The 18,126-nt window shown below is 45.0% G+C and overlaps 1 protein-coding gene across 2 annotated transcripts in view; it reads right to left on the reverse strand.

Annotated features, from left to right (window-relative positions):
* Window positions 1-11,101: 11,101 nt before the first annotated feature.
* Window positions 11,102-18,126, reverse strand: part of TIMM21 (translocase of inner mitochondrial membrane 21) — a 93,692-nt gene continuing 86,667 nt past the window's right edge. For both annotated transcript variants that reach the window (XM_069219879.1, XM_069219877.1), the window contains one exon: window positions 11,102-11,284. In XM_069219879.1, coding sequence (XP_069075980.1) covers window positions 11,243-11,284 — 42 coding nt within the window. In that variant the 3' untranslated portion in view covers window positions 11,102-11,242. The remainder of the gene's footprint in view (window positions 11,285-18,126) is intronic.

Below are 18,126 nucleotides of genomic sequence, written 5' to 3' on the forward strand. Positions count from 1 at the left end.
GTGGACTTTGGAATGCAACCCACAATCCCCTGCAATCTCCAAACTTTGACAAAAAAATAAAACACATTTTCCTCACATTTCTGGAATCTGCAGGGAGCTACAAATTTCCTCCCACAGTCTGCACCCCCCTCTCCCATCCAATGGTACGGATCCACTAATCAGTTATTACACATTCACTGTGGCTCATGGCCTCCGTCTTGCTGCTCTTCCTCCCTTTTTCTTGTTGCTCCTTTTTCTACATCCTTTGAAGTTTATAATAGTTGTATTTGATCTCGAATTTCGTATAATGAGGATACAAGGTTGACAGTCAGCTGTGACGTAACATGCCTTTATGATATCAATATATGCAGTACCTTAATGTTAGGAATGTAACTGTTAAATAATGGAAAAAAATGCGATGAAGAGATTCAAAAAAAAAAATGGTACCTCACTTGTGCGGGTAGGCCTAGGGCCCACGAAGGGAATCTGTCCAAAACACAACATAGATACATCACATCTTTCCACTCAAATCTAGCCACTTTTTTTGCAGAGTGGATACCTGTGGATTTGGGCCCTATCTCAAGCGGCACCTAGGGAAACCAAGCAAACCTGCACATTTTTTTAAGACTAGACAACTAGGGGAGTTTAGTGTGGTGTGCCTTGTTTGGACCCTACAAAGTTTTTTTGATGTTATTTTTTTTTACCCACAGTACAGTGAAAACTTCAATTGTTTGCCTGAAATCATTCATTTTCCTAACACTTCTGTGACTGAAACTTCTGGCATCCAGAGGAATCCACAACATTCCTACCACCCAGCATTACCCCACTTATCTCGATAAAAGCGCTGCCCTACTTGGGTGGCTAGGCCTAATGCCTGTCACAGGAATGGATCAAACCTAGGTCAATAGGAGCCCTGGTTGACTACTTTTTAAAAATGTTTGTGGTTGCTAGGTTTCCATGGGTGGTGGCCAAGCAAAGCCCAAAATCCTGCAGCTACACCACTAATGATCTCTTTGCATAGCACTTTAGGGCCTTTTGTGTCAAGGTCTCCTGTCCCACGCAAACAAGTAAGGTTCTGTTTTTATCTTTATTCTTGGGGGAGAATGCGCTGTGGTAAGAAATTTGTGGCGCACACCAGATTCACAGAAATGTGAGGAAAATTTGTGTTCTAGTTAATATTTGGGGTTTGCAGGGCATTGTTGGTAAGACAATGGTGTGAGATGTATGTGAAGCACACCACCCTGGACTCCCTTTCAGAACTGTCTGGGTCTGGTAGGTTGAATACCCTATTCACCCCCGAACAGAGGCTGCGCAAGTATTTGGGCCCGGGAAGGGCTGGAGCACAGGGCCTCAACCCCAACCAAAAAAAATAATAATAATAACTTGCATGAATCTAGTCCCTAGTGTCTTAGTGGGCTTTCTGACTCCCAGGGGGAAGATTGGGGTAACTGCCCTGATCCACCCCAGGGGACAGAAAGGCTGCCTGCTTTGTTTTTGGGGTGGAGGCATGTCATGCCCATGGTGGACAACCCCACCACAATTTTTCAAATAAAATTCCTGGTGGCAGAAAAACTGATGCCCCATTTAGTTGCAGTAGGAACATGGTCATGCGTATGGTCAGTAGCCCCGACTTCTAGGGAGGATTTGGGGCAACCACTGCAATTTGGACAATATTCCTATCTGCCCTGGAGGGGGCCAGTAAGACGCGGTTCCCCTTCTGGGGCGGGGACATGGCTCGATATCAGGTTTAGCAGCCACCTCCTTCTGTTTGTTTTGGTGCCATCCAAAACTTTGTTTACTGGGGCAGAAAGATGGTTGAGCCCAGTTTTGGGGTGCAGTGCATTGTCATGCCAATGTGGGTAGCCCCAACGTAATGTTTTTTTTTTGTCCTTGGTATGTAGTGGACTTTCTGCAGTCCCGGGGGGAGAGGGGAGGAGTATGGCAATGCACATCATGGGCAGCCCTCACCTCTATCTTTGTTAAAAAATATACTCTGATGTCTAATGGGTTTTCTGACACTCAGTGGGGTGGAATTGGGGTAATCACCCCATCTGCCTTTCTGGCGGGGCGGAAAGACTGTTCCATGCAGCCCCACCCCTATATATATTTATACATTAAAAACAATCCCTGATGTCTAGTGGGCTTTCTGCCTCCAGAGGGTGGCATATCAGGGGTAACTGCCTGCACCTCCCCCCTGGGGGAGGGGGGGGGCAGAAAGACTGTTGCATATATATTGGAGTGGGTGCATGGCCATGCCCTGGTGGTGGGCAGCCATCACCCTATATATGGAAAATGTCACTTACCCAGTGTACATCTGTCCGTGGCATGAGACGCTGCAGATTCACATGCTTTGCACATCTCGCCATCTAGTGTTGGGCTCGGAGTGTTACAAGTTGTTTTTCTTCGAAGAAGTCTTTTCGAGTCACAAGATCGAGGGACTCCTCCCCTTTCGGCTCCATTGCGCATGGGCGTCGACTCCATCTTAGATTGTTTTCCCCACAGAGGGTGAGGTAGGAGTTGTGTATTATAGTAATAGTGCCCATGCAACGGAGTAAATATGTATGTACATAATGTGGTTTAAAGTGATATATTTACAAATTTACAAATGTTCAAGATCAACTTCCAAACGGCTACAGGCTCCCGGGGAGGCGGGTGGGCGCATGTGAATCTGCAGTGTCTCATGCCACGAACAGATGTACACTGGGTAAGTGACATTTTCCGTTCGATGGCATGTGTAGCTGCAGATACACATGCTTTGCATAGACTAGTAAGAAGTTATCTCGCCAAAAGCGGTGGCTCAGCCTGTAGGAGTTGAAGTTGTTTGAAATAAAGTTCGTAGTACTGCTTGTCCTACTGTGGCTTGTTGTGTTGTTAACACATCCACGCAGTAATGTTTGGTAAACGTATGAGGTGTAGACCATGTGACTGCCTTACATATTTCAGTCATTGGAATGTTTCCTAGAAAGGCCATAGTAGCACCTTTCTTCCTAGTTGAATGTGCCTTTGGTGTCATAGGCAGTTCTCTTTTTGCTTTGAGATAACAGGTTTGAATACATTTAACTATCCATCTGGCAATGCCTTGTTTGGATATTGGATTCCCTGTATGAGGTTTTTGAAAAGCAACGAACAGTTGTTTTGTTTTCCGTATTTGTTTTGTTCTATCAATGTAGTACATTAAAGCTCTTTTGATGTCTAATGTATGTAGTGCTCTTTCAGCTACAGAATCTGGTTCTGGAAAGAACACTGGTAGTTCCTACAGTTTGATTTAAGTGAAACGGTGATATGACTTTTGGTAAGAACTTTGGATTAGTTCGTAAAACTACTTTATGCTTGTGTATTTGAATAAAGGGTTCTTGTATGGTAAATGCCTGTATTTCACTTACTCTTCTTAGAGATGTAATGGCAATGAGAAACGCAACTTTCCACGTTAAATATTGTATCTCACATGAGTGCATGGGTTCAAACGGTGGACCCATGAGCCGTGTTAAGACAATGTTGAGGTTCCACGAAGGAACTGGTGGTGTTCTTGGTGGTATAATTCTTTTTAGGCCCTCTATAAAAGCCTTAATGACTGGGATCCTAAAGAGTGAAGTCGAATGCGTAATTTGCAAATAAGCTGAAATTGCGGTGAGATGTATTTTAATGGATGAAAAAGCTAGCTTTGACTTTTGTAAGTGCAGTAAGTAGCTTACGATGTCTTTTGCAGATGCGTGTAAGGGTTGAATTTGATTATTATGGCAGTAATAAACAAATCGTTTCCATTTATTTGCATAGCAATGTCTTGTTGTAGGTTTTCTAGCTTGTTTAATGACCTCCATACATTCATGTGAAAGGTCTAGATGTCCGAATTCTAAGATTTCAGGAGCCAAATTGCTAGATTCAGTGGTGCTGGATTTGGGTGTCTGATCTGTTGTTTGTGTTGAGTTAACAGATCTGGTCTGTTTGGCAGTTTGACATGAGGCACTACTGAAAGGTCTAGTAGTGTTGTGTACTAGGGTTGTCTTGCCCAAGTTGGTGCTATTAGTAGGAGTTTGAGTTTGTTTTGACTCAATTTGTTTACTAGATATGGAAGGAGTGGGAGAGGGGGAAAAGCGTATGCAAATATCCCTGACCAACTCATCCATAACGCATTGGCCTGAGACTGATCCTGTGGGTACCTGAATGCGAAGTTTTGGCATTTTGCATTTTCTTTTGTTGCAAATAGATCTATTTGTGGTGTTCCCCATCTTTGGAAGTAAGTGTTTAGTATTTGGGGTTGAATCTCCCATTCGTGGATCTGTTGGTGATCCCGAGAGAGATTGTCTGGTAACTGGTTCTGAATTCCTGGAATGAACTGCGCTATTAGGCGAATGTGGTTGTGAATCGCCCAATGCCAAATTTTCTGTGCTAGGAGACACAACTGTGTTGAGTGTGTTCCTCCCTGTTTGTTCAGATAATACATCGTTGTCATGTTGTCTGTTTTGACAAGAATGTGTTTGTGTGTTATTATTGGTTGAAAAGCTTTCAACGCGAGAAATACTGCCAGTAATTCTAAGTAATTTATGTGAAACTGTCTCTGTTGAGGGTCCCATTGTCCTTGTATGCTGTGTTGGTTGAGGTGTGCTCCCCACCCTATCAAGGAGGCATCCGTTGTTATTACGTATTGAGGCACTGGGTCTTGGAAAGGCCACCCTTTGTTTAAATTGATAGTGTTCCACCATTGAAGCGAGGTGTATGTTTGGCGGCATATCAACACTAGATCTTGAAGTTGACCCTGTGCCTGTGACCATTGTGATGCTAGGCATTGTTGTAAGGGCCGCATGTGCAATCTTGCGTTTGGGACAATGGCTATGCATGAGGACATCATGCCTAGTAGTTTCATCACTATTTTGACCTGTACCTTTTGTTTTGGGTGCATGGCCTGTATTACATTGTGAAATGCTTGTACCCTTTGTGGACTTGGAGTGGCATTCCCTTTTGTTGTGTTGATTGTTGCTCCTAAGTATTGTTGTACTTGACATGGCTGAAGGTGTGACTTGTTGTAGTTGAGTGAGAAACCTAGTTTGTGAAGGGTTTCTATGACATACTTTGTGTGTTGTGAGCACCGTTCCTGCGTGTTGGTTTTTATTAACCAATCGTCTAGGTACGGGAACATATGTATTTGCTGTCTTCTGATATGAGCAGCTACTACTGCCAGGCATTTTGTAAAAACTCTTGGCGCAGTTGTTATCCCGAATGGCAACACTTTGAATTGGTAATGTACCCCTTGGAATACAAACCTTAAGTACTTTCTGTGTGAAGGATGTATCGGTATATGGAAGTACGCATCCTTTAGGTCTAATGTTGTCATGTAATCTTGTTGTTTGAGCAATGGGATTACGTCCTGCAGTGTCACCATGTGAAAGTGATCTGATTTGATGTAGATATTTAATGTTCTGAGATCTAATATAGGTCTTAGAGTTTTGTCTTTTTTGGGTATGAGAAAGTACAGTGAGTAGACTCCTCTTCCTCTCTGATGAATTGGTACTAACTCTATTGCATCTTTTTGCAACAACGCCTGAACTTCTAGTTGTTGAAGATCTATGTGTTGTTTTGACATGTTGTGTGTTTTCGGTGGGACATTTGGAGGGAATTCTAGAAATTCTATGCAATAACCATGCTGAATAACGGCTAGGACCCACGTGTCTGTTGTTATTTCCTCCCAGTTTTTGTAGAACTTGGTTAGTCTCCCCCCCACTGGTGTTGTGTGTTGGGGATTTGTGACATGTAAGTCACTGTTTGTTTTGTGGAGTTTTGGGACTTTGGAACTTCCCTCTATTCTTTGGGAATTGTCCCCCTCTATATTGTCCCTGAAAAGTTCCCCGCTGGTATTGGCTCTGATAAGTGGGCCTTGTATGTGAGGTTGTGGGTTCAGTGCTTTGTCCTCGAAACCCCCCTCGAAATTGTGATCTTCGAAATGTGCCTCTGCTCTGTGGGGAGTAGAGTGCGCCCATGGCTTTGGCCGTATCAGTGTCTTTTTTAAGTTTCTCGATAGCAGTGTCCACCTCCGGCTCAAACAACTGCTGTCCGTTAAATGGCATATTCAGCACGGCTTGTTGTATTTCCGTCTTGAATCCAGATGTACGCAGCCATGCTTGTCTCCTTATTGTTACTGCTGTACTGACAGTCCTAGCAGCTGTGTCTGCTGCATCCATTGCTTACCGTATCTGATTGTTCGAGATAAACTGTCCTTCCTCTACCACTTGTTGCGTTCTTTTTTTAAACTCCTTGGGCAAATGTTCTATAAAATGTTGCATTTCGTCCCAATGAGCCCTGTCATATCTCGCCAACAAGGCTTGTGAATTGGCAATGCGCCATTGGTTGGCTGCTTGTGCCGCCACTCTTTTCCCAGCCGCATCGAACTTACGACTCTCCTTGTCTGGAGGTGGTGCTTCTACTGAGGTGTGCGAGTTCGCCCTTTTGCGTGCTGTACCTACTACCACAGAGTCTGGTGTTAACTGTTGTGTGATGTACACAGGGTCTGTTGGTGGCGGTTTATATTTTTTCTCCACCCTTGGAGTTATTGCCCTTCCTTTGACAGGCTCTTCAAACACTTGTTTGGAGTGTTTTAGCATTCCAGGTAGCATGGGGAGGCTCTGGTACTGGCTATGTGTGGACGACAGTGTGTTAAATAGAAAGTCGTCTTCAGTTGGCTCTGTATGTAGGCTAACATTATGAAACGCCGCTGCCCTGGACACCACCTGTGTGTAGGCGGTAGAGTCCTCAGGTGGTGACGGTCTGGCTGGATAACAGTCGGGACTGTTATCTGACACTGGCGCATAATAAAGATCCCACGCGTCTGGATCATCCTGACTCATCCCTGTATGAGTTGGGGATTGCATCATTGGTGGAGTGGCTACCGGTGATGGCTGTGGAGAGCGTTGTGGAGATGGTGGCGGGGTTACTTGTTTAGCCACCTTTGCCTGTGGCTGCTTGTCTTTGTCTTGGAAGGCAGGTTTTCGTTTCATCCGAATAGGAGGGAGAGTACTGATCTTCCCGGTTTCTTTTTGGATGTGGAGCCTTCTTTGTGTGTAATCTGGCTCCATTGACTCTAGTTCCTGTCCAAATCTATGTGTTTTCATTTGTGAGGACAGGCCTTGTTCCTCTGTGTAGGAACTTGTTTTCGGTTCCGAGGCCGGATGTTTCGGTACCGCAACTTTTTCGGCTGCCTTTTTTGGCTCAGACGCCACTTTTGCTCTTCGGCGTCGTGATCTCTCGGTGCCGAGATTGCTCTGACCCGGTGTCTCGGGGTCGTGTCTGCTCTGTGCCGGTATCTCAACCGGAGTCGGATGACTTCGACACATGCATGCCCTTTTTCGGTGCCGATGCTCGGTCACCTATTTTTCGGGTTAAGCCATGGCCTGCTGGCGTTGGCGCTGGCGTCCCCTGGGCTTTTATGGTCTTTGCGTGAGTTTTGTGTATCGACGTCTTACTCACGGTTTTCAGCGTCTGTTCAGGTTCGACCTCTTCCGAGTCCGAATCCTCGATGGAGAAGGCTTCCTCTTCTTCTTCCATCTGTTTTTGTCCTGTCGGCACCGACGCCATCTGTAGTCTTCTTGCTCTTCGGTCCCTTAAAGTCTTTCTGGACCGAAATGCTCGACAGGCCTCACAAGTATCCTCCTTGTGTTCTGGAGACAGGCATAAATTACAGACAAGATGCTGATCTGTATAAGGATACTTGTTGTGACATTCGGGGCAGAAGCGGAATGGGATCCGTTCCATTAGCCATGAAGACGCACGTGGTCGGGCCGACCAGGCCCCGCCGGGAAATCGAAAACCCCGAAGGGCCACCGGAGCTCTTCCAAATTCAGTGTCGATCTGTTGTAACTAACCAGATACCGAACGCAAACAATACCGTCGAATTTTCCGAGATTTTCACTAACTTTCCGAACCGAAGCACGGAGCGAAAAGGAACACGTCCGAACCCGATGGCGGAAAGAAAACAATCTAAGATGGTGTCGACGCCCATGCGCAATGGAGCCGAAAGAGGAGGAGTCCCTCGATCTCATGACTCGAAAATACTTCTTCGAAGAAAAACAACTTGTAACACTCTGAGCCCAACACTTGATGGCGGGATGTGCAAAGCATGTGTATCTGCAGCTACACATGCCATCGAACATATATATATACATATATATATATATATATAAAAATATAAAACAATCCCTGGTGTGAGGTAGCCTTTCGATCCCTCCCCCACCCCTGGGGCAGAGCAGATCTGGTTATTGCCTAATCTCCCCCCCACCCCTAGGGGGCGAAAAGACTGCTGAATGTATATTGGGGGTGGTGGGGGGAGGGGGGGAGGGGGCAGAAAGACTTTTCTAAGCAAACGTGCTGGGGAAGCACAAGCCATTGCCTAGCCTAAGGGGCTGCTCCCCCAATCCCTGGTGTCTAGTGAGTAGATCCCTGCTTAGTGATACCCACGCAGGGTTCCACTGGGCACTTACCAATGGAAAGGGGAAATTCTCCCACTTTCCAACAATACCTCTCCCATAAGAATCAGTGCTTGGCAAGCGGAGATATCCCCACAAGCACTCTTTCAGTGAAAGTGAAACTAGACCTTCAGCTTGTTTTACTTTCATGTTTGAATGTAATGACAGTCAGCGTGCCCTGCACGCTGACTGTCATTACAAAAAAAAATAGAGCTAAGGCTGCTCAGGAACTCAGGGGAATGAAGGGAAACCCTCTGGTGCCAGAAGGCCCTTTCTAACCCTCCCCAGTGTCCGCCGGGAGACACATTTATGCGGTTAACTTAACCTACATAGTTACCAAGAGCCTCTTTCAAAACTGTTTAATTCCCGCAAAATGATACATTGAATTTATTAATATATAATAGGAAAATCATACGGACAGCTTTAGCTTAGCATTCAGGAGGTTAGGGCTGTCTGGTTTTGAAATTACTTTTAGTAAACAAAACCATGTTAACATATGTAAAAAGCATACGTTTTTACACTCACTTATTCCAACCGCAATTTTCACTTTTGACTACCTGTGCTTTTTTTTTTGCATATTTACTGTGAGTGTCTCACTCATGGTAAATTCACTGTAATTGGACTGAGCGAGATAACCCCCAGTGCCCTCTTTTTATGTTAAGGCTGCTGCTGAGCATCTAGGATAAGGTACACGGGGTTGGGTATACATAAATATGTGAGCACAAGCATGTGTGTACGTGTGCAGGCCACGTGTGAGACTAGCGTTGTGCGTAGCCCAGTATATGCGCACAGGTAGCCTATAGCAGAAGGCATTCTGTAAAGATTCTTACTGATCTTGGTTAGGCCTTGCAATATGAGTGGGCATTTGAAGTGCTTACTGGAAAATCTGTGTTTTCACTGTTATAATTGAAGTACAGTGTTTCTGCACTTTGGCCAACATGGTGCAGCAAGGTATCTAACTGGGGTAAAAATGCACACAGAGATTGAATTTGCAGTCCCTAATAACTCACATCCACATCCTACAGGACTTCAGGATGTCATATTTCTTTAGCTCAGCTCATAAGCAGATTCTATGTCTTTGTCCCCACCCCCGGGGCCAAAACAATTACTCTTTTCTCCAGAAGCAGGAACCAAGTCCTCCCCATACAAAAGGAGCAATCAATAGTGGCTGACTCCATTCCTGCGAAAGGAAGCGATGGGGAGACAATCTGCATCTGATAATTAGCCTGTCACATTACACCTGAACTGAAACAGCCCAGGCCCATTGGCACACCGTTAATTTTTATGTGGAGTTTGTGTAGATCCCTCCATGAGCCGAACTTGAGCTGTGAGGACCCCACCCCCAGGGTTTGCGAGACGAAAACGTCCTGAGGTCTCCATCACATGGGACACATGGAGTCAGATGGAACAGAAGTAGCCTGCCAAGAAGCTCTCACTGGAAGCTGTACCATCTTCTGCTGGAAAACAATGCTGCTGCCAATCAGCAAATACAATATTAACTGAGACTGGTAAAGAGGACCCCATAATGCCACTCCCAGGCTATTTTACACATATACTGGTGCTTGTGGTGACCCCCACAATGGCAGACACACCACCACTGTGGGCTTCAGAGGGTGCAGCAGCCCCCTTCAAGAACGTTTAAGACGTAACCAACATTACCTCTCAAAGAGGATTAATTCCCTGACTCTTGGAGAAGTTTACCATTAATTTAAGAACCGCCAGAGGTGGAGCATTTGCTTGTGAGCTTTGGAATGCAAGACCCCCCCCTCCCCTCCAGTGATTGGTCCCATGGCTGTACTAGGTGGCCAAACGAAGCGAAGTAAGACTGACATATTTTCAAATTGAAATGCTTTATTGACAGTATTAGTGATGGGAATTGCAATGCTTATGTTTACAATTAATACTATTGATAATACTGTGATTACTAATTTGAATGGTGTTATGAGGAGCAAACATGACACATGGCTCATTTTAATAATGTGGTGACACCCTGCTAAAGCCAGTAAAACTGCCTTATTTAAACTAACCCTCCTTATGTTGTGATGCTGTATCTGGTATAGGTGGGTGTATTGTGATTATAGAGTTCAGAACCCACCAGGAGTTTAATGTGTTATGAGGATGTCACTAAAGGTATTGCCATCTACCTGATGCATACATTTGTAATTTCACATGTTGTACTTAGTGTGTTTGTGTGTGTGTTGAAAATTATTTTCTTTTTTCATAGAAAAAAAACAGGGACTGTACAATACTTTATTGAGCTTTGTTGTGTGCCAGCAAAATGGGACTGTCAGCCCACACCACCTTCCCTAAATAAGGCCTGGACTGGTCTGCTTTGCTACCCAGGGACTGTTAAGTGCTAAAATGGGGTACATGGTCCTCAGAGATAGAAAAGTGCGGACCGGTTTCTTGCATCCGTCGCAAGTAATAACCCAATTTCTTACACTTTAGTTTTGCAGTATCTAAAAATGTTGCTAACCTTGTCAATTTTGATGATGCAGAGATTTATCTCTAAAAACATTGGAATATTTAAAGAGAAAGTCTTATTTGTATTGATTAATTTATTTTACTAAATAATTCACAACTATACCTTATGAACTTTCAAAATGGATTAGTATTAAAAACAGGTAAACAATATTAACTGCACAAAAGTAATTTATAAGACTGCAGGAGGGTATGTCGGGCCCAAGGAAATTTTATTTATGGAGAGAAACCCACAATGAGATGGGATTTACTGAAAATCCCAGCATTTACATTACAAGATCGCCAACTTTGGGTAGCTCAAAAAGCTTCATTTCTGCCATATGAACATCAGCTCAATAAGGAAGCTGTGGAATGAAGGTCTTTAGGTGTTGCTTCTGTGGAGAAATAAATTAACACAGTAAGACACTGCTGATAAACTGCTCAAAGGTTTCTTTAAATGATCTATACATCTCTGCCAACTTGTTCTTTAAAGTTTAATTGAATATATATATATATATATATATATATATATATATATATATATAGAAAATGTCACTTACCCAGTGTACATCTGTTCGTGGCATTAGTCGCTGCAGATTCACATGCTGTGCACATCCCGCCATCTGGTGTTGGGCTCGGAGTGTTACAAGTTGTTTTTCTTCGAAGAAGTCTTTTCGAGTCACGAGACCGAGGGACTCCTCCCATTTCGACTCCATTGCGCATGGGCGTCGACTCTATCTTAGATTGTTTTCCCCGCAGAGGGTGAGGTAGGAGTTGTGTATGCTAGTAATAGTGCCCATGCAATGGAGTGAATGCGTGTACATAATGAAGTTTAACCCCTTCGCTGCCAGGCCTTTTCCCCCTCCTGTGCCAAGCCTTTTTTTGCCTATTTGGGGCAGTTCGCGCTTAGGCCCTCATAACTTTTTGTCCACATAAGCTAACCAAGCCAAATTTGCGTCCTTTTTTTCCAACAGCCTAGGGATTCTGGAGGTACCCAGACTTTGTGGGTTCCCTTGAAGGAGGCCAAGAAATTGGCCAAAATACAGTGAAAATTTTTTTTTTTTTTTAAAAAATGGAAAAAGTGGCTGCAGAAGAAGGCTTGTGGTTTTTCCCCTGAAAATGGTATCAACAAAGGGTTTGCGGTGCTAAACTCAGCAGCTTCCCAGCTTTCAGGAACAGGCAGACTTGAATCAGAAAACCCAATTTTTCAACACAATTTTGGCATTTTACTGGGACATACCCCATTTTTGCAATTTTTTGTGCTTTCAGCCTCCTTCCAGTCAGTGACAGAAATGGGCATGAAACCAATGCTGGATCCCAGAAACCTAAACATTTCTGAAAAGTAGACAAAATTCTGAATTCAGCAAGGGGTCATTTGTGTAGATCCTACAAGGGTTTCCTACAGAAAATAACAACTGAAAAAGAAAAATATTGAAATTGAGGTGAAAAAAACATAAATGTTTCTCTACGTTTTACTCTGTAACTTTTCCCTGCAATGTCAGATTATCGAAAGCAATATACTGTTACGTCTGCTGGACTCCTCTGGTTGCGGGGATATATAGGGCTTGTAGGTTCATCAAGAACCCAAGGAACCCAGAGCCAATAAATGAGCTGCACCCTGACGTGCGTTTTCATTCTATACCGGGTATACAGCAATTCATTTGCTGAAATATAAAGAGTAAAAAATTGCTATCAAGAAAACTTTTGTATTTCCAAAAAGGGCACAAGATAAGGTGTTGAGGAGCAGTGGTTATTTGTACTTATCTGAATTCCGGGGTGACCAAACTAGCATGTGAATTACAGGGCATTTCTCAAATAGATGTCTTTTTTACACACACTCTTATATTTGGAAGGAAAAAATTTAGAGAAAGACAAGGGGCAATAACACTTGTTTTGCTAATCTATGTTCCCCCAAGTCTCCCGATAAAAATGATACCTCACTTGTGTGGGTAGGCCTAGCGCCCGCGACAGGAAACACCCCAAAGCGCAACGTGGACACATCCAAATTTTTGGAAGAAAACAGAGGTGTTTTTTGCGAAGTGCCTACCTGTAGATTTTGGCCTCTAGCTCAGCTGGCACCTAGGGAAACCTACCAAACCTGTGCATTTCTGAAAACTAGAGACCTAGGGGAATCCAAGGAGGGGTGACTTGCGGGGCTCGGACCAGGTTCTGTTACCCAGAATCCTTTACAAACCTAAAAATTTTGCTAAAAAAAACACATGTTCCTCACATTTCTGTGGCAGAAAGTTCTGGAATCTGAGAGGAACCACAAATTTCCTTCCACCGAGCGTTCCCCCAAGTCTCCCGATAAAAATGATACCTCACTTCGTGGGTAGGCCTAGCGCCGGCGACAGGAAACACCCCAAAGCGCAACGTGGACACGTCCAAAATTTTGGAAGAAAACAGAGGTGTTTTTTGCAAAGTGCCTACCTGTAGATTTTGGCCTCTAGCTCAGCCGGCACCTAGGGAAACCTACCAAACCTGTGCATTTCTGAAAACTAGAGACCTAGGGGAATCCAAGGAGGGGTGACTTGCGGGGCTCGGACCAGGTTCTGTTACCCAGAATCCTTTGCAAACCTCAAAATTTGGCTAAAAAAACACATGTTCCTCACATTTCTGTGGCAGAAAGTTCTGGAATCTGAGAGGAGCCACGAATTTCCTTCCACCCAGCGTTCCCCCAAGTCTCCCGATAAAAATGATACCTCACTTGCGTGGGTAGGCCTAGCGCCCGCGACAGGAAACACCCCAAAACGCAACGTGGACACATCCCATTTTTTGAAAGAAAACAGTGCCTACCTGTGGATTTTGGCCTGTAGCTCAGCCGGCACCTAGGGAAACCTACCAAACCTGTGCAGTTCTGAAAACTAGAGACCTAGGGGAATCCAAGGAGGGGTGACTTGCGGGGCTCGGACCAGGTTCTGTTACCCAGAATCCTTTGCAAACCTCAAAATGTGGCTAAAAAAACACATGTTCCTCACATTTCAGTGGCAGAAAGTTCTGGAATCTTAGAGGAGCCACAAACTTCCTTCCACCCAGCGTTCCCCTAAGTCTCTCAATAAAAATGGTACCTCACTTCTGTGGGTAGGCCTAGCGCCCACGAAAGGAAATGGCCCAAAACACAACGTGGACATAACATATTTTTTCACAGAAAACAGAGGTGTTTTTTGCAAAGTGCCTACCTGTGGAGTTTGGCCTCTAGCTCAGCCGGCCCCGGGAGGGGGGGGCAGAAATGCCCTAAAATAAATTTGCCCCCCCCCAGCCCCCACCCCCCCGGGAGCGACCCTTGCCTACGGGGTCGCTCCCCCTGCGTGACATTGGCGCCAAAAAACAAATCCCCGGTGCCTAGTGGTTTGTGCTCCCCTGGGGGCAGATTGACCTAAAATCGGCCAATCAAATGACCTAAATACAATTTGCCCCCCAGGGGAGCGACCCTTGCCTGATGGGTCGCTCCCCATCTCGAAAAAAACAAACAAACAAAAAAAAAAACACAACAAAAAAAATTTCCCTGGTGCCTAGAGGGTTCTGCCCCCCCTGGGGGCAGTTCGGCCTAATAATAGGCCGATCTGCCCCCAGGGGGGGGCAGAAATGGCATAAAATAAATTTGCCCCCCCCCCAGTCCCCACCCCCCCCCCCGGGAGCGACCCTTGCCTACGGGGTCGCTCCCCCTGCGTGACATTGGCGCCAAAAAACAAATCCCAGGTGCCTAGTGGTTTCTGCCCCCTTGGGGGCAGATTGACCTCAAATCTGCCAATCTGCCACCAAGGGGGGCAGAAATGGCCTAAATACAATTTGCCCCCCAGGGGAGCGACCCTTGCCTGATGGGTCGCTCCCCATCTCGATAAAAACAAACAAACAAAAAAAGAAAAACACAACAAAAAAAAATTCCCTGGTGCCTAGAGGGTTCTGCCCCCCCCTGGGAGCAGTTCGACCTAATAATAGGCCGATCTGCCCCCAGGGGGGGCAGAAATGGCCTAAAATAAATTTGCCCCCCCCAGCCCCCACCCCCCCCGGGAGCGACCCTTGCCTACGGGGTCGCTCCCCCTGCGTGACATTGGCGCCAAAAAACAAATCCCCGGTGCCTAGTGGTTTCTGCCCCCTTGGGGGCAGATTGACCTAAAATCGGCCAATCTGCCCCCAAGGGGGGCAGAAATGGCCTAAATACAATTTGCCCCCCAGGGGAGCGACCCTTGCCTGATGGGGCGCTCCCCATCTCTAAAAAAAGAAACAACAAAAAAAAAAAACACAAAAAAAAAAATTGCCCTGGCGCCTAGAGGTTTCTGCCCCCCTGGGGGCAGATCGGCCTAATAATAGGCCGATCTGCCCACAAGGGGGGCAGAAATGGCCAAAATATAATTATCCCCCAAGGGGAGCGACCCTTGCCTAAGGGGTCGCTCCCCACCAAAAAAAAAAATTAAACATAAAAAAAAAAAAAATGGTCCCTCGTGCCTAGAGGTTTCTGCCCCCCCTAGGGGCAGATCGGCCTAATAATAGGCCGATCTGCCCCCAGGGGGGGCAGCAAAGGCCTTCCCAAAAATATGATCCCCCTGGGAGTGACCCTTGCCCAAGGGGTCGCTCCCTTTTGTCAATAACAATAAAAAATTAAAAAATCCCTGGTGTCTAGTGGGGTTTCAAAAGCCGGATTGCAAGCAATCCGGCTTTTGAAACCCTCGGAGAGACTTCAAAGGGAAGGAAATACTTTTCCTTCCCTTTGAAGCCCCTCCGGGCCTCCCAAGTGATTGAAAGAGAAATGCTTTTGCATTTCTTTTTCAATCGCGCTGGAAGCAGAGCTTCCAGCGCGACGAGGGAGGCCCCTGTGACTAATCAGCGCACGAGCTGACGTCACAGGGGGGGTGGGGTGGTCGGGGTGGAAGGGGAAGGTCTTCCCCTTCCATCCCCGACATGGTGGGGGGGGGGGTGCACGGGGGCGCGCAAGTTCCCCTGTGCCATGGACGAGATGATCTCGTCCAAGGCACAGAAGTGGTTAAAGTAATATATTTATTTACAAATGTACAAATGTTTAAGATCTACTTCTAAACGGCTACAGGCTCCCGGGGAGGCGGGTGGGCGCATGTGAATCTGCAGCGACTAATGCCACGAACAGATGTACACTGGGTAAGTGACATTTTCCGTTCGATGGCATGTGTAGCTGCAGATACACATGCTGTGCATAGACTAGTAAGCAGTTATCTCCCCAAAAGCGGTGGTTCAGCCTGTAGGAGTTGAAGTAGTTTGAAATAATGTTCTTAGTACAGCTTGACCTACTGTTGCTTGTTGTGCTGTTAACACATCTACACAGTAGTGCTTGGTAAATGTATGAGGCGTAGACCATGTTGCTGCCTTACATATTTCGTTCATTGGAATATTTCCTAGAAAGGCCATGGTAGCACATTTCTTTCTGGTTGAGTGTGCCTTTGGTGTAATAGGCAGTTCTCTTTTAGCTTTAAGATAGCAGGTTTGAATGCACTTAACTATCCATCTAGCAATGCCTTGTTTTGAAATTGGATTTCCTGTATGAGGTTTTTGAAAGGCGATAAATAGTTGTTTTGTTTTTCGAATTAGTTTAGTTCTGTCAATGTAGTACATTAGTGCTCTTTTGATGTCTAATGTATGTAGTGCTCTTTCAGCTACAGAATCTGGCTGTGGGAAGAACACTGGTAATTCTACCGTTTGATTCAAGTGAAACGGTGAGATTACTTTTGGTAAAAATTTAGGATTGGTCCGTAGAACAACTTTATTTTTGTGTATTTGAATAAATGGTTCTTGAATGGTAAATGCTTGAATTTCACTCACTCTTCTTAGAAATGTGATGGCAATTAAAAATGCAACTTTCCACGTTAAGTATTGCATTTCACAAGAGTGCATGGGCTCAAAAGGTGGACCCATGAGTCGTGTTAAGACAATGTTGAGGTTCCATGAAGGAACTGGTGGTGTTCTTGGTGGTATAATTCTCTTTAGGCCTTCCATAAACGCTTTTATGACTGGTATCCTAAATAATGAAGTTGAGTGCGTAATTTGCAGGTAAGCTGAAATTGCCGTAAGATGTATTTTAATGGAAGAGAAAGCTAGTTTAGATTTTTGCAAATGTAGTAAGTATCCTACTATCTCTTTTGCAGATGCGTGTAAAGGTTGAATTTGATTATTATGGCAGTAATAAACAAATCTTTTCCACTTATTTGCATAGCAGTGTCTAGTGGTAGGTTTTCTAGCTTGTTTTATGACCTCCATACATTCCTGTGTGAGGTCTAAGTGCCCGAATTCTAGGATTTCAGGAGCCAAATTGCTAGATTCAGCGATGCTGGATTTGGATGTCTGATCTGTTGTTTGTGTTGTGTTAACAGATCTGGTCTGTTTGGCAGTTTGACATGAGGTACTACTGAAAGGTCTAGTAGTGTTGTGTACCAAGGTTGCCTTGCCCATGTTGGTGCTATTAGTATGAGTTTGAGTTTGTTTTGACTCAACTTGTTTACTAGATATGGAAGAAGTGGGAGAGGGGGAAAAGCGTACGCAAATATCCCTGACCAGTTCATCCATAGTGCATTGCCCCGAGACTGATGTTGTGGGTACCTGGATGCGAAGTTTTGGCATTTTCAGTTTTCTTTTGTTGCAAATAGATCTATTTGTGGTGTTCCCCACATTCTGAAGTAAGTGTTCAGTATTTGGGGGTGAATTTCCCATTCGTGGATCTGTTGGTGATCCCGAGAGAGATTGTCTGCTAACTGATTCTGAATCCCTGGAATAAATTGTGCTATTAGGCGAATGTGGTTGTGAATCGCCCAAGGCCATATTTTTTGTGTTAGGAGACACAACTGTGTTGAGTGTGTTCCTCCCTGTTTGTTTAGGTAATACATTGTTGTCATGTTGTCTATTTTGACAAGAGTGTATTTGTGGGTTATTATGGGTTGAAATGCTTTCAGCGCTAGAAACACTGCTAACAGTTCTAAGTGGTTTATATGAAACTGTCTTTGCTGAATGTCCCATTGTCCTTGGATGCTGTGCTGATTGAGGTGTGCTCCCCACCCTGTCATGGATGCATCTGTCGTTATTACGTATTGTGGCACTGGGTCTTGAAAAGGCCACCCTTGGTTTAAATTTATACTGTTCCACCATTGAAGCAAGATGTAGTTTTGGCGGTCTATCAACACCAGATCTAGAAGTTGACCCTGTGCCTGTGACCACTGTGATGCTAGGCACTGTTGTAAGGGCCGCATGTGCAACCTTGCGTTTGGGACAGTGGCTA

Source organism: Pleurodeles waltl, chromosome 2_2 (assembly GCF_031143425.1).
Source record: "Pleurodeles waltl isolate 20211129_DDA chromosome 2_2, aPleWal1.hap1.20221129, whole genome shotgun sequence".
Taxonomy (NCBI): Eukaryota; Metazoa; Chordata; class Amphibia; order Caudata; family Salamandridae; genus Pleurodeles; species Pleurodeles waltl.